Source organism: Paroedura picta, chromosome 18 (assembly GCF_049243985.1).
Source record: "Paroedura picta isolate Pp20150507F chromosome 18, Ppicta_v3.0, whole genome shotgun sequence".
Classification (NCBI taxonomy): domain Eukaryota; kingdom Metazoa; phylum Chordata; class Lepidosauria; order Squamata; family Gekkonidae; genus Paroedura; species Paroedura picta.
Window position 1 is genome coordinate 18,440,826 of NC_135386.1, and position 12,895 is coordinate 18,453,720.

General features: G+C 58.4%; 1 protein-coding gene across 2 annotated transcripts in view; it reads left to right on the forward strand.

The window, feature by feature from the left end:
* The first annotated feature begins 6,406 nt into the window (after window positions 1–6,406).
* CORO2B (coronin 2B) overlaps window positions 6,407–12,895 on the forward strand; it is a 33,466-nt gene continuing 26,977 nt past the window's right edge. The window contains exon 1 of one of the 2 annotated variants that reach the window (XM_077317303.1): window positions 6,407–6,561. In XM_077317303.1, the coding sequence (XP_077173418.1) occupies window positions 6,547–6,561 (15 nt within the window). In that variant the 5' untranslated portion in view covers window positions 6,407–6,546. Of the gene's footprint in view, window positions 6,562–12,565; window positions 12,727–12,895 lie in introns of those variants that run through there. The other variant, XM_077317304.1, reaches the window with a different exon arrangement.

Here is a 12,895-nt window from a genome sequence, read left to right on the forward strand (position 1 = left end):
CTGAGAGCAGGGAAGCACACCGCAAGGGCTGGCTTGAGGAAGGGGGTTATGGGATGCCTTCCAAGCTGTCCCCCAAAAGTTAAAAGGAACCCTCCGATCAGCTGTCGAAAAGACGTCTTTGAAATGGGAATTTCACACCCTGCTTCTGAGTTCTGGAGGGTGCTTGGAGCTCTGCATTGGCTCCAGCCAGCGCACCAATTCCTGCCCGGCGACTCAGAACTCCTTCTTCCCCGGCCAGAATCCTGGTATTCATGGAATCCTGCTCCTGCTCTTCCAAGTCCATCTGCAGATAAGGCCAAGCCGGCTCAAAGGAACCGCCGCAAAACAAAGCACAATTGGCCACAATGGCAGGAAAGGGGCCCTCACCACCCGAGTATCCGGCCTTCTAGCCCCACCGGACGTGATTCGTTATTCTTGCTGGCACAGAGGGGATCTGGAGCTGATCCCTGCCGTTTCTTCAAGGGCCTGAGCCAGGCTCCTAAATTCTGAATGTAAAAGAAGAACTGGTGTTTTATGGCCCACTTTTCACTCCCTGAAGGAGTGCCAAAGCAGCTTATAAACCCCTTTCCCTTCCTCTCCCCACAACAGACACCCTGTCAGGTAGGTGGGACTGAGAAAGCCCTGAGAGAATTTCACTGCAGGTGTCAGAAATAATTCCATTCACAAAACCATAACAGGGCCACATTCCTGCTGGAGGTGAAGGTCTTCCAGGCATCCTTAAAAAAAGAGAGAATGTTTCAGCACATTGCCGTGCTGGAAGATGTGGTGTCCTTGCAGGTTTTTGCTCAGTCGTGGCTGTCTGGTTTGCTTCTTGGCGAGAGACGTAGGCAGGTGCACAAATCAGGATGTCTCTCTGCATCAGCCCACTTCAAAGCGTTGCTCAGGGGTTCTGCCGGCTTCCCTCTGCCCCTCCTCTCCTGAGATGCTCCTACAAAGCTCCCTCAATTCAAGGCAGTGTCAGCTACTGTTAAGCACTCCCGAGTCCTGTTGGTTTTTGCATAACACTCTCCGGTGAAAACCACTGGCATTTGGAAGTGCTCCTCTTCGGCTGGAATGTGCCCTTCCACTTGAGCAAATGTTTTTAAAGAATGAATTTGTCTTGTATTGTTAACACATTGTTTCTTAGGCGCTTTTTACCCCTAGTACAAGGTTCTTCAAGAAAAGGTAGGAAAGTTCCGCTGCAGATTTTGTTCAGTGCAATCCTGCATGGAGTTGTTCCAGTCTAAGCCTCTCAAAAGCAGGAGGATTAGACTGGAGGAACCCTGCATAGGATTGGATCCACCGTTTCTGGAATCAGGGGAGCTGGGCCCCCTCACCGCAAGCGATCTGGAGAGCAGGCGAGAGAGAAAGACACCAAGTTCCAGCAACGTCCTGAGGTGGATTCACAGAGCCTGCAGGCTTCAGCGGTGCCCTCAGAGCTGTGTGCATGAAACTTATCGAAAAGCCGCATATCTACAATGGCCTGTGCAGCCACAGTTTGGGGCACACATCGTTTTTGTGCACTTTGATAGGCTTGTTTGGAACCCCCTCCTGGGAAAATACTTCTTTTTGAAAATCTAATCATAGGGACTCCAAAAACCAGTTGTCTGGTGAAAACTAAACACCCCTTGCACAGTACCGCTTTATTCTGACACCTAGTGGCAGAAAGCAGCATTACAACAGCATTGGACTAGTTCCAGAGGAGGCAAACAAGAGGAGACCACTGGAAAAATATCAGGACATTCCTGATGTAACTATGCTAAATATACACCTCCTCTGATGCCCCCTGCAGGACACTCTTTATATTCTGCTCAGTCATGCACAGTGCAGATGTTGCATTTTCCAACAAATTACTAATTGCTGGCGTGCCATAATGAATGGCACGGAGGGGGGGGGGAAGAGGGTTGTGCCTGTCTGCGTCCGAATTGGCCATTCTAGGCACACTCCCCTCCCCCCCATGGTATGGCGCTGGCTGCGGTGGCCTGGAACGGCCAATTTGGACGCTGCCACACACAACCCTACGGGGGAATGGATCGGCAAGGAAATATCAGCAGACTAAATAAAGTTGTATAGAAGGGCTCCCAGCAGCTGCATTCGCGGTGGCCCTGCCCACAAAGCAGGGTCTGAATCCGAGCAATCACCTGCAGAAAGGTAAGCACCCTTTGACAGTGCAAACCCAGCCCTACAAGGGGAACAGTTCCCTTCTGGTGGGGAACTCTCCTCCGAAAGACAACTGGCAGGAGTTGCATCTCCCTGTCCAGATAGTTTCCCATCATTCCAACAGAGCAGTAAATACTTAAAAGGACTCCTTTGATAAACGCAGAGCACACCGATATATTTGTCACATCCTGCCTGCGATATTCCAGAAAATAAAAAGAGAAATCAAGGAGGAAAAGCCAAACAACAAAATGGAAAGAGGAAACAAGAAGAATGAGAAAGGAAGTGGGAGGGGGGATTTAAAAGACTGGAAGTTAAGAAATGGGTGTGTGGGGGAATGGACCACTCAAGATGGACTAAAGGGATAAAGGGGTTTCTGTCCGGGGTCCCCAGTTTGTGTCTGCAGATCTCAGAAGCCCGGCAGGGCTGGGACTTGGACGAGAGACGGCAGGGAAAGCAAAGCCAGCCCACCTCACCTGCCTCGGAAGCCCTTCCTGGGTTGCCAGTGGCAACGTGGTGGCATGGACGTGTGGCCCCCATCCATTGCTTGCTCCTACTCCTTAATGGTCTTTGTTAGACTTTGGGCACACAACTGGACGCCAAGCCCCCGTCCCCCATTCTTTTGTCAACGACTGTACAGCTCTTTTCTATGACTGAACGTCTATTTCCAGTCATTTTCCCCTATCATGCCGCCTCCCTCTCTTCTCGCCTGGTTGCTACAGAGCTCCTTTTGACAACATTTAAATGATTCATGAAATGCGGGTTCTCTTTCTTCTCCTGTCTGGGGTTTTGGCTCCACAGGATCTACGGACTCTTTTCCCCGATGCCAGTAACAACTCTCCTCTCCTTCCCCTTTTCTCGTCCAGAAAACAAACTTTTGTGCTTTATGGCTGGCTCCCAGCCACTGAAATTCGCCCTTGACCTCATGCAGATTCAAAACCAACGAGATCCCCTACTGGAAAGGAAAAAAGAAATGAATAAACAACCGTGGGGGGGGGGGGCTGGGGACAGTGGCCACCTTGTTGCCGAGATGGGGAGAATCAGAGGCCGCCCCAAGGCAAAACTAACCCCCATCTCTCCCCACCCCCCACCATGGCACAGCACAAGTAGCACAAGGGGGAGGGACCATGGGTGTCTTTGCAGCTGCCAGTTTTGGGGTGTTTGCACCTGAAGATCTCCTGCTCTCACAGGCCAAGAGAAAAGGGCTGGTTTGGAGGGGGACTCAGTGGCATTCTGCTTTGCCCAGGCCTTTCCTCCGCTCTCCTCTGCTCTCCCCTCTCCAGGCCCCACCCCCCAAACCTGCAGGTGTCTCCTAGCCCAGAGCTGGCCACCCTATTACCAACCCCTGAGCCAGAGGAAGTCCCAGCACGTGCGCAATCCCAGTGGGTGAAGCTCCAGGAAACGGTCAGGCTGTAGCAGGCGCACCCTCACAAATCCGCCGCTGTCCGACTACTCTGCGACGCCCAGAAAGCAAGGCGGGAGTGACCAACCCCCCTGCAGTAGGAAGTGGCGGGCATGCAGAGCAAGGGACGCGGGAACCGAGCCCTGCCTGCGCATTGGTGGCGGAGGAACTGCAGCACTCTGGAAACGGTTCACCCCCATGCGCAGGAGAAGAAAACTCAGTAGCCCCCGCCTCCCCCCAGCGTCTTCCCACCTGCCTGTTCCCCTTTTCGACAGCCCTCTCATCGCCTGTGCCCACAGCCGCCAACACCACCCTCACGGCCATGCGCCCGACAGCACTGGTCAATGCGCCAGGTGGCCGTGTCCATCTAGGAGACCCGGTGCTGTGGACCAGCTGCATGCACTTCCCCATCGACCCTGGGAACTGGGGAGCATGGTTGGTGGAGCATTTGCAAGCCTGTGGGCAGGGCAAGGCACATGGATAGGTGGTGATAGTGGTGGAGGGGCACCAGAGCCCCACCATAACCTCTGGGACCAGGACCACTGCCCACCTCTGGGTACGCTGAGGCCAGCACTGGTTTGGTGTGTGGGGCTAGTGGTCAATGGGGCCTCCCCACTGTGCTCGGCCAATGGGGATGCAGTCCTGGTGGTGCTCACACTCCCCCCAGCACACACACACGCGCTGTTTTTTTCCTGCGCTTTCCCTCGTCCAGAGCAGGCTCCTGTGGGAGAGGTCCCGGAGATGCCGGAGCTCTCTTGGGAGTGCCATGGAAACGGCACACGCACGCAGTGCAGGACACGGTTCCCAAGGCCACCTCAAGAAGACGGACCCTGACCGGGGTGGCTCAAAGGGGCAGTGAGGGAATGGGGGTGCTTGTGGACAAGAGGGGTGTGGGGAAATGACCGGACCTGCCCCACAGCCCATTTGCCCTTGGCTGCCTTCAGAGGCCTTCCTCTTTTGCCCTCCAAACACGAGCCCAGTGGTGCCCCCTGCGGCCCGGGATCTTTTCCTCTCCCCTCCCCTGCCTTCACCTCTGCAGAGCTACCCAGGCAGAAGGCAGAAACGGAGACAAAGTGAGGGGGTGGGCCCTGGCCTGCCTCTGTCCTCATGAGACTGGGCTGCTCTGATCTGTCCAGGCAGGGCTAACTCCCGAGTAAATCTGCTTGGGGCTGGGTTGTAAGCGTGTCTCACTCTTCCTTGCACACCGGCTCCCTCGGCTCCCTCCCTGCAGGCCGATCCGTGGCCCGGTGTGGCGGCTTCCCTGCCACGAGGGAAGGCAGTCAAAGATGAACCTTTCAGGCCGTTTCAGACCCATCTGACAAGACCCTTCCATCTTTCTGAAACAGAGTTATCTCCATCAGGAGAGGAATGGCTTTTTCTTTTCTTTCTTTTTTTGGTCTTCCCAAAGAAAATAATTCTCTCAACATTTCCTTCCTCTCCGATCCAGTAAAAGGTTTTATGAAAGAGCTCAGCACAGATAGGCTGGATCTGCCATCTGGGGATGAAGGAACCCCTTTGTTTATTGCCGAGCCAAACAGGAACTGAAAACACACGCAGGGCAGGAAGATGCCTCTCTCTTCCTGGCCTCAAGAATTTCAGATTTCGGCACTGAGACAATCACGACTCATTATGACGGTTGCTGTTTTTGTAGCAGCTGGGCGCTGGCCAAACCACCGCCCACTCCAGACCCCGGAATCCGCTTCATGACCTCCCCGTCTCTGAAGTTTAATGGGAGGCAGCAGTCCCACCATCACGCCCCCGAAAACTCGCTCACCCCAATCCGTCCTGGTGACCCGTCCCTTTTTAACTCTTCCAAAGCACCACACAGTTGTGAAAGAATGAAATTATATGTAAGTAAAAGCGACACCCAGCTTTTGACTGCTAAAATGCTATGGGATCAGCATTAAAAGTGAAAATGCTAGATGATTAAGACTCATAGAGGCTCGGCCGTGGTGGTCAGGGTGAGTGGCCGGGTGGGCAGTGTCCCCAGGGCGGGAGGAAAGTCTCACCAACTTTCTCTAGAGTAGATCCATTATTGCCCCCCACACACGAACACCCACCCACACCTTTCCTCCAGGGGGCAGGAGTGGTAGAGGCAGTTCTTCCTCTCTGGTGTTATCTTCACACCCACCCTGCAGGGTAGATGAGGCCCAGGCCGAGAATGTGCCTGTCCTCAGGTGCCCTGGGGCCGGCCGCTCTCTCCCAGGAGAAGCACCTCTGTTGTACACGTTGTTATTTTCCAGACTCCGAGGTCAATCTCTCTGATGAAGGGAGAAATACATTCCTGGGCACAACCACTCGCCCGCCTGTTCTGGTTTTGTTTTCCTGGGTGTCCTGCAAGGTGCCAGCGAGTAACTCGACACCCAGAGCAAGGTGAGGCGCATTCCCCGGAGGGAAGGGCTGGGTCCTGGGCCAATGCGCACGGAAGAACACGGCTTGTACCGTCCAGGGGCTGGCCCTGGGATTTGGCCCGGCCTCCTGCCTGGAGAACCCACAGCACCCCCTCCCCTCCTTCCTCTGGTGGGTGACCCTGGACTCCTGAGGAGGAGGAGGGGGGGGGTCGGGAGTCTTGCCAAAGGAAGAGGCCAAATCCTGCAGGCACCCCACGGGGCCATCTTTGTACCCAGGAAGAGCCTCAGAGGAGCCCTGCCGGGTCTCGCTCAGCATCCTCCACCACCCCGGTTGCCTCCTGGCTCGGGGGTCCCTCGGGGTGCGGGTGCCCAGGGCCGCTCTCTTGGGCCTCAAGGGTGGGCGCCGCTCTGCGTTCCCGGGCGGCTGGGGGGGGGGGGGTTGGGTGCGGGGTGGGGGGGCTGCGGCTGGGGAGGGGCGGGGGGCGGGGCGGAGGGTGGTCCTTGGCGCTTCCTGGCCGCGCGGCGCCCACAGTGCTGGTGGGCCGGCCCCTCGCCTCGCCTCGCCTCCTCCTCCTGCTGCTGCTGCTCCTGCTGCCGCCGCCTCCTCCTGGCCGCCGCCGCCGCCGCCGCTGGGCTCCCTCCTCGCCGGGCGCCTGCATGACGGTCACTAAGGTAAGGGTCCCGGCCGCCCGGACGGAGCGCTGCCTGCCTGCCTGCCTGGCTGCGGGGCGGGGCGGGGCGGGCGCTGTGCTGCAGTTTTAACCCTTGGCGTTGCGCGCCGGGCTCGGGCGGGCGGGGGCTGCGGGGTCCGGCTCTGGCCGGCTCGGCCGCACGTGGGAGCCCCCCCGGCTGCGCAGGGCTGGAGCCGCTCCGGTGCCACCCCCCCCCTCGGTTGCCAGCCGGGGAAGTCCTGGCGACGGGGGCCGCTTTCCCTGCCGGGTCTGGCGGAGAGCTGGAATCCCCGGGGATGCCCCGGCCCCTCCTGGAGGCTGGCATCCCACCGGCGGCTCCCCGCGAAAGTGCCGGCGGCTGGCATCGCGTCCTCCCTCCCTCCCTGCGGTCCCGGCAGGTGTTTCGGCGGCGGGCCCTGCTGCTGCCACTGCGCGCCGCCTTTCCCAACCACCTGGGTTGCCGGGGGGGGGGAGAGAGGCCGGCCCCGGGCACCCTGAGGACAGCCACTCGCTCCGCCTCGCCTACCCTGCAGGGTCGCTGTGCAGATCACACCAGAGAGGCCGGAACCGCCCCACCACTCCTGCCCCGTGGAGGAAAGGCCAGGGGGGAGGGGGGTTAAAAGGCGATACGTGGATCTGGTTGAACTACTCTAGAGAAAGTTGCGGCGCCTTTCCTGTGATGGGTCGGAGGGCTCCCCTGAACGGTGGGGCGTGGGAGGCTGCATAAAAGTCTGTCATGGGGGGGGGGAGATGCTCATCCACTATAATGCAAACCTCATGGGTTTGCCGTCCTGAGAGACTCTCCAGAGTGGTCTGAGCCCCCAAATGGGAACGTCGGTCTTGGTGATGAATGCAGGGGCAGGCCAGGCTGAAGTCTGGAGATTTGTGTTGGGGGGGGGGCACTTGCATTGTGCAGTGGGTTGGACTAGATGACCCTGGAGGTCCCTTCCAACTCTGGCGCTTTTCCTGGCGCTCCCTGGCAGCAATGCAGGCGCAATCCTGGCAGGCCTCTTGCAGATTGATGGGTCTCCCTTGTGGCACAGGTGGCCCGGCTTCCTTCTCCAAAATGCTTGGCAAGCATTAACTCTTTCCTCTCCAGGCAGGTCCCTCTTCCTTGGGGTCCTAAGGCAGAGTCTTCTGTTTCCTCCCCCCCCCCTTTTCTCTGAATGCACAAAGCAGAAACCTAAAATCACAGGCCATTCCCTTTCCCTACCATGTGCTCCCTTCTCCTCTAGCCACGTGGATTCTTTGGTGCATTGAAGGCGGGCCAGTTCCTTAAATTAAAGGCTCCCCGGGTTCACTTCAAAAAACGAAAAGAAAGCAGCCAGTCTGCTCCGAACATCTCCCTTTAGAAGAAGAGCTGGTTTGGGGCACCTGCTTTCCATTCCGGGCAGGAGTCTCAAAGCGGCTGACGAACACCTTTCCCTTCCTCTCCCCACCACAGACGCCCTTGTGAGGCAGGTAAGGCTGAGAGAGTTCGGAGAGAACTGGGACTGGCCCAAGGTCACCCAGCTGGCTGCCTGCAGAGGTGGAGTAGGGAATCGAACCCGGCTCTCCAGATTAGAGTCCGCAGCTCTTGACCTCGACCCCCAGCTGGCCCGGTGCCGTGGGGCCTTGTTCGCAGCCAGGTATCATGGTATCTTAACCACGGCCCCCCGCTGGCTCTCAGGACACGGACAGGGTCACGGCTACGCGGTCAGGTGGCCCACACAGTCCACGCTGCCTAAGGCGGCTTTGGCCAGGGGACGACAGGGCAGGTGCTAAAAATATTCTCGGTTACCTGGGATTTCCCGCCGTGAGAGAACTGCGGTGGCCAAAGCTCATTAGAGGAGCTCTCCTCCGTTAAAAATGGCAGCCGCCGTGCAGCTGGGGGGAGGGGGGCGTCCAGGGAGGGCAGCCCCTTCTGGGCCCTGTGTGGGCGGTCCGGATCGCTCTGCAGACGGAGCCGCGGAGGAAAAGCTCCCTGCAGAGGAAGGTGCATTGACGCCTCCCCGGAACCCAGACCGGGCAAAGTGGAGGAAGGCCAGGCGGAATAGCCTGCAAGGGGTGGGGTGGGGGGTGTCTTCCCCCTCCTCTGGATAGCTGACGCTTGTGGGACTTCACTGGGGATGGGAAGAGGGGGACCAGTGGGGGGGAAGGGTGAGGAACTCTGTGATGCCCACCCTCTGTGCATCTGTCGTGCCGCCCCCAGCCACATGTCCACTCTCCCAGATGTGCCCCAGGATAGGACAGTGCTCAGGAGCCCTCTCTCCATGCGCAGGGGAAGGGATCCCAGACCTTGGCCAGATGGATCGGGGCCCTGGGGCTTTTCTTCAACTCCCTCCACTGTCCTCTGTCTCTGCCCCCCACCCTCCCTCTCTGGGCCTCCAACTGGGCCTTATCAGGCACCCCGTTCAGCGGCCTCTCTGCCTGACCGTCCTGTGCAGGCTCTTTCTGGCCTCTGGCACCAGGCAGAAGTGGCCGGATGGAGCCGTCTGCAGCCCACTCCGCAGATCCCAGAGCCAGACCTTCCCTGCGGCAAAGAGAGCAGGCCGGCTGCTCCGGGGTCCGTCCAGCTGCCCGTTTCCCCCCAAGGACGTGCAAGGAAGTCCTGGAGGGTCCTGCGTCTCTGAGGAAAGAGCAGTGGGGCAGGGAGGGGGTGGGGGACGGTGATGGCACCAGCTCCCCATTGCCAAGGGAAACTCAGCCGCAGGGAGGGATGGTTGGCATGGCAACATACGAACGAGGGAAGCGAGAGGACAATTTGCAGGCTGGCTGGGACACACTGCAGATTGCAACCCACTGCTGGGCTGGCACAGCCTCGGGGAGGGGGAGGGGGAGGGGGGGCGGCTGGCTCTCGACGTGCAGATAGATAACTTGTGGTGCGGATCGCTCCCCGTTGGTCGAATACCCCGGACCCGTCCTGTTGCCTGAAGTGCCATTGGGCTTGTCCCAGTAGCGCCAAATCCCATTCGTGGCTGTGGGCATCCGTCCTGTGACTCACGTGCACAGAAAGTGTATCCAGAGAAGCTGCGCATGGGGCATCACGGCCTGCCCCGGGAGGGGGGCAGTGCAAATCCATCTCCCAGCGCAATGAGTGCATCTAATGGCATCATTAAAAAAAAACTCCTAGCCAGGGCATCAGCAGCCGTGGGCAGGTTGGCTCCCCTTTTCCTTTCCAAGCGCATAGAATATTTTTATAACTTCCCATAAAGGCTTTTGGCTAGAGCTGATCAGGTGGGGGTGCATCTCGCACGGATGACAGCTCTGCCCCACTGGGCCTTCCCCATCCCCTCCTGCCTGGCCCTTTTAGCTGGGGATTGAGCCTGGGACCTTCTGCATGCCAGGTGAGCCATGGCCCTGCTGAACGCAGTGAGCCGAGAAGGGTGTCCTTCTGCTTAGATGCTCATCTCATTGGCAGTGGCCAGGCCTCGGTTTCTTTGGTTCCTTGAGGGATGTGGTCCAGCGTGTGGAAAGTCCAGCAGGTTTTCTGTTTCTGAGCCCTGAGATTGTGCTCTTGTCTATTCATGTGTGAACACACACTTGGAGTTGCCGTACACTGAACTGGATCAGAGTGGCTGAGCCCTCCTGAGTCTCAGGCAGAGAGAGGTCTGCTCCTACCTGATGGTCTTAGCTGGAGGCGCTGGGGGTTGATCGGAGGATTCCCCACAAGCCAAGCAGATGCGCCACAGCTGAGCCACAGTCCCTCCCCACAGATGTTGCTAACACTCTACATCTGGATCCGTTTCAAGGAGTTGTCTTTGTGGGCCACGGACTAGCAGCATACCGCTGCCAGCTGTGAGTTTGGGTGGCCGGGGGCAGAGGCAGGGGTCTCCCGTTTCCGTCTTCACACGTCCGCCACATCTGGGCTGCCTGACTTCCACAGACTGAGCCCAAGGAGAATCCGGAAGGCCTTCGTAGGCATAAGAGCCCCCTAGAGCAGGGGTAGTCAACCTGTGGTCCTCCAGATGCCCATGGACTACAATTCCCATGAGCCCCTGCCCTAGAGAGCTTCGTGGCTGTCCCCACCCATGAAGATGAGCAGTGTCACCAGTCGGGCTGTCCTCTTAGCAGCCACAGTTGGCTGGGGATTGTGAGGATGATGATGGGGCCGTGTCCAAATTGGGTCTTCCTCCCTGTGTCCGTGTGTCGTCCGAGGACAGGGCTCTGAGCCTAGGGGACCTGGTACAGTTCTTCGCTCCTCGCCCCTCTGCATTGGCCCTGACTCGACCCATTGTGGATTTGCAGAGAATGGGCACTCTGTCTCCTGGGGAATCAATGCGCTCCCATTCAGGGGGATGAGGCCTTTGGCCGGGCGGCTCGGACAGCGGCCTCTGTTGGCCTTCCTCTCCCCCCTCGATCACATCGGATCTCAGAAGCGAAACAGGATCGGGCCTGTCTGGCTCCTGGAAGGGGAACCCCCAAGGTTCCCCGGGATGCTGAGCAGGGGCAGGCAGGGGCCCACCGCCTCTGCTCCTCTCTTGTCGCAAAGCAGGATAATACCTGGCAGGGCATCTCTGGTCCTGCCGAGGACCGAGCTGGAGGTCTGAGACAGGATCGTGGCTTACAACGCAATTGACCCATGCGCGGCTCGATCCTGTCTGCAGAGTCTCCAGAACTGGGAGGCCCCCCCAGGCCTGCAGCGAGGGGACTGTATCCCTGTGTCAGGCACTGTGTCCCTGGCCTGAAGCCGCTTTCTGGACACCCCTGTGGCTGCCCTCTGCTGAATCGGGCCTGGGATCTCCGCGCTCCCTGTGGCTTCCTCGGGGTGGCAGAGGCCCCTGTTGAGAAGGAGATGGTGGGGGTGGAACCCGGGACTTTCTCTGGACATGCAGAGGGCCTCATCTTCTGCCAAGGCATCCCATTTTTTGCTGGCGGCAAAATTCAGTCATGGCGTTGCTATAGGAACTGGGTTGCCGATTACCCTAATTAACTCTGTCACAAACCCAGTGCAAGAAGGTTAGAAGGGCAGCCGGGAGGGAGGGGAATGCAGAGTGCTCAGCTGTGCAACTGAAGGAAGATCCGTGGGTTCAAAGACCAGGAGGCAAGCATGCTCCGTAGATGGAAGGAGGCTGTGGGCCAAGAGGCCATGTTTGGAGTCTTGGCCCCCCCAAGGTATCTTCTCAGGGTCCTGGCTTTCTTCAACACAGAGGAGGCGATTGGAAGCCGCTTTGGGTAGTCAAAAGCGGGGTGCAAAAAACCAGATTTCCTTCTTCCGCTTCTTCTTCCTGTCCTCCTTCTCCCAGAAATTGCCTCTAGCGACCTGCCGCCCATGGAATCCTGCAGCGGCCTCTCGCCCACAATGTATGCTCCACTGCTTGGACGATGTGGGGCAATATTTCTTGTCGCCTGGCCATGCTTCTGCTGCAGGCTGCTTAGCTCTTTCTAGAGGACGTGCACAGCTCACCTGTGTGCCGTCAAAAGCAACCCTCCCCCCCCCACCACCACTGCACAGAGATTTCCATTTGCATGCTGCTGAGCACAACTCTTGCGTCCCAGCAGGGCCTTTTTGGAGGATGCTGAATGTGCAAAGTGCCCCGTGCCCTCCCCTCCCCTCCGCCTGGCTTGGCTGGAGAAAGCCGAGAAGCGTCCCATGCCATCCCAGAGACTGCAGGATTGGGGGCAGACGGGCAGAACCGAGAACCGCAGCCTTGCCAGCTGCCCACAGCTGTCACCCGCAGGACAACCCCAGGCTGGCTTTCTCCCTGGCTGTGCTCTCCCGCTCCCTTCCCTGGCCCATGCGCATGCGCACCCACACAGAGAGCTTCTAATGCCTTGAATTGTAAGCTTCTTTGGCCGGCTGTGGATGCCCTTGCAAACATGCAGATCCAGCTCATTAGAATAAGTGCAGAGCTCACGCCAGCCAACTGGAGAGGAGGAGAAGGCGGCTTTATAAGGGGGGGGGGAGGTGGAGGTCATGGGGCACTCCTCCCAGGCATTCCCACAGCCTCTGGGAGAGGGGGGGGCAGGAAAGGAAAGGAATAAAGCCGCAGACATTGTCCTCAAATGGAGGAAATCCACCAACCCTGGACAAGAGGGGATGGAGGGGGGGGTGGTTTTCCCATCCTCTGCAGGCCCCTTCCGTTGGGGAGTTGCATTGTCGCCTAAATCAGTGTGCCACTAACACAGTTGTGCAGGAGGATGTGCGTTCCATTGATCGTGAAGGAGAGCCCCTGAGGTGGAGAGGGTGAGCTTGTGGGGGGCACATGGGGTCTGTTTTGGTCTTCATTGGGTGGAAGGAGAGTGGGGGGCTTACACCAGGGGGCGTTGCCTGCTGATCCATGCCCTGTAGCAGAGACCCTGGGGGGGGCGTGAGCTGTCTGCCGTTGCAGAGTGTGCAACTGTGACTCTGTCTG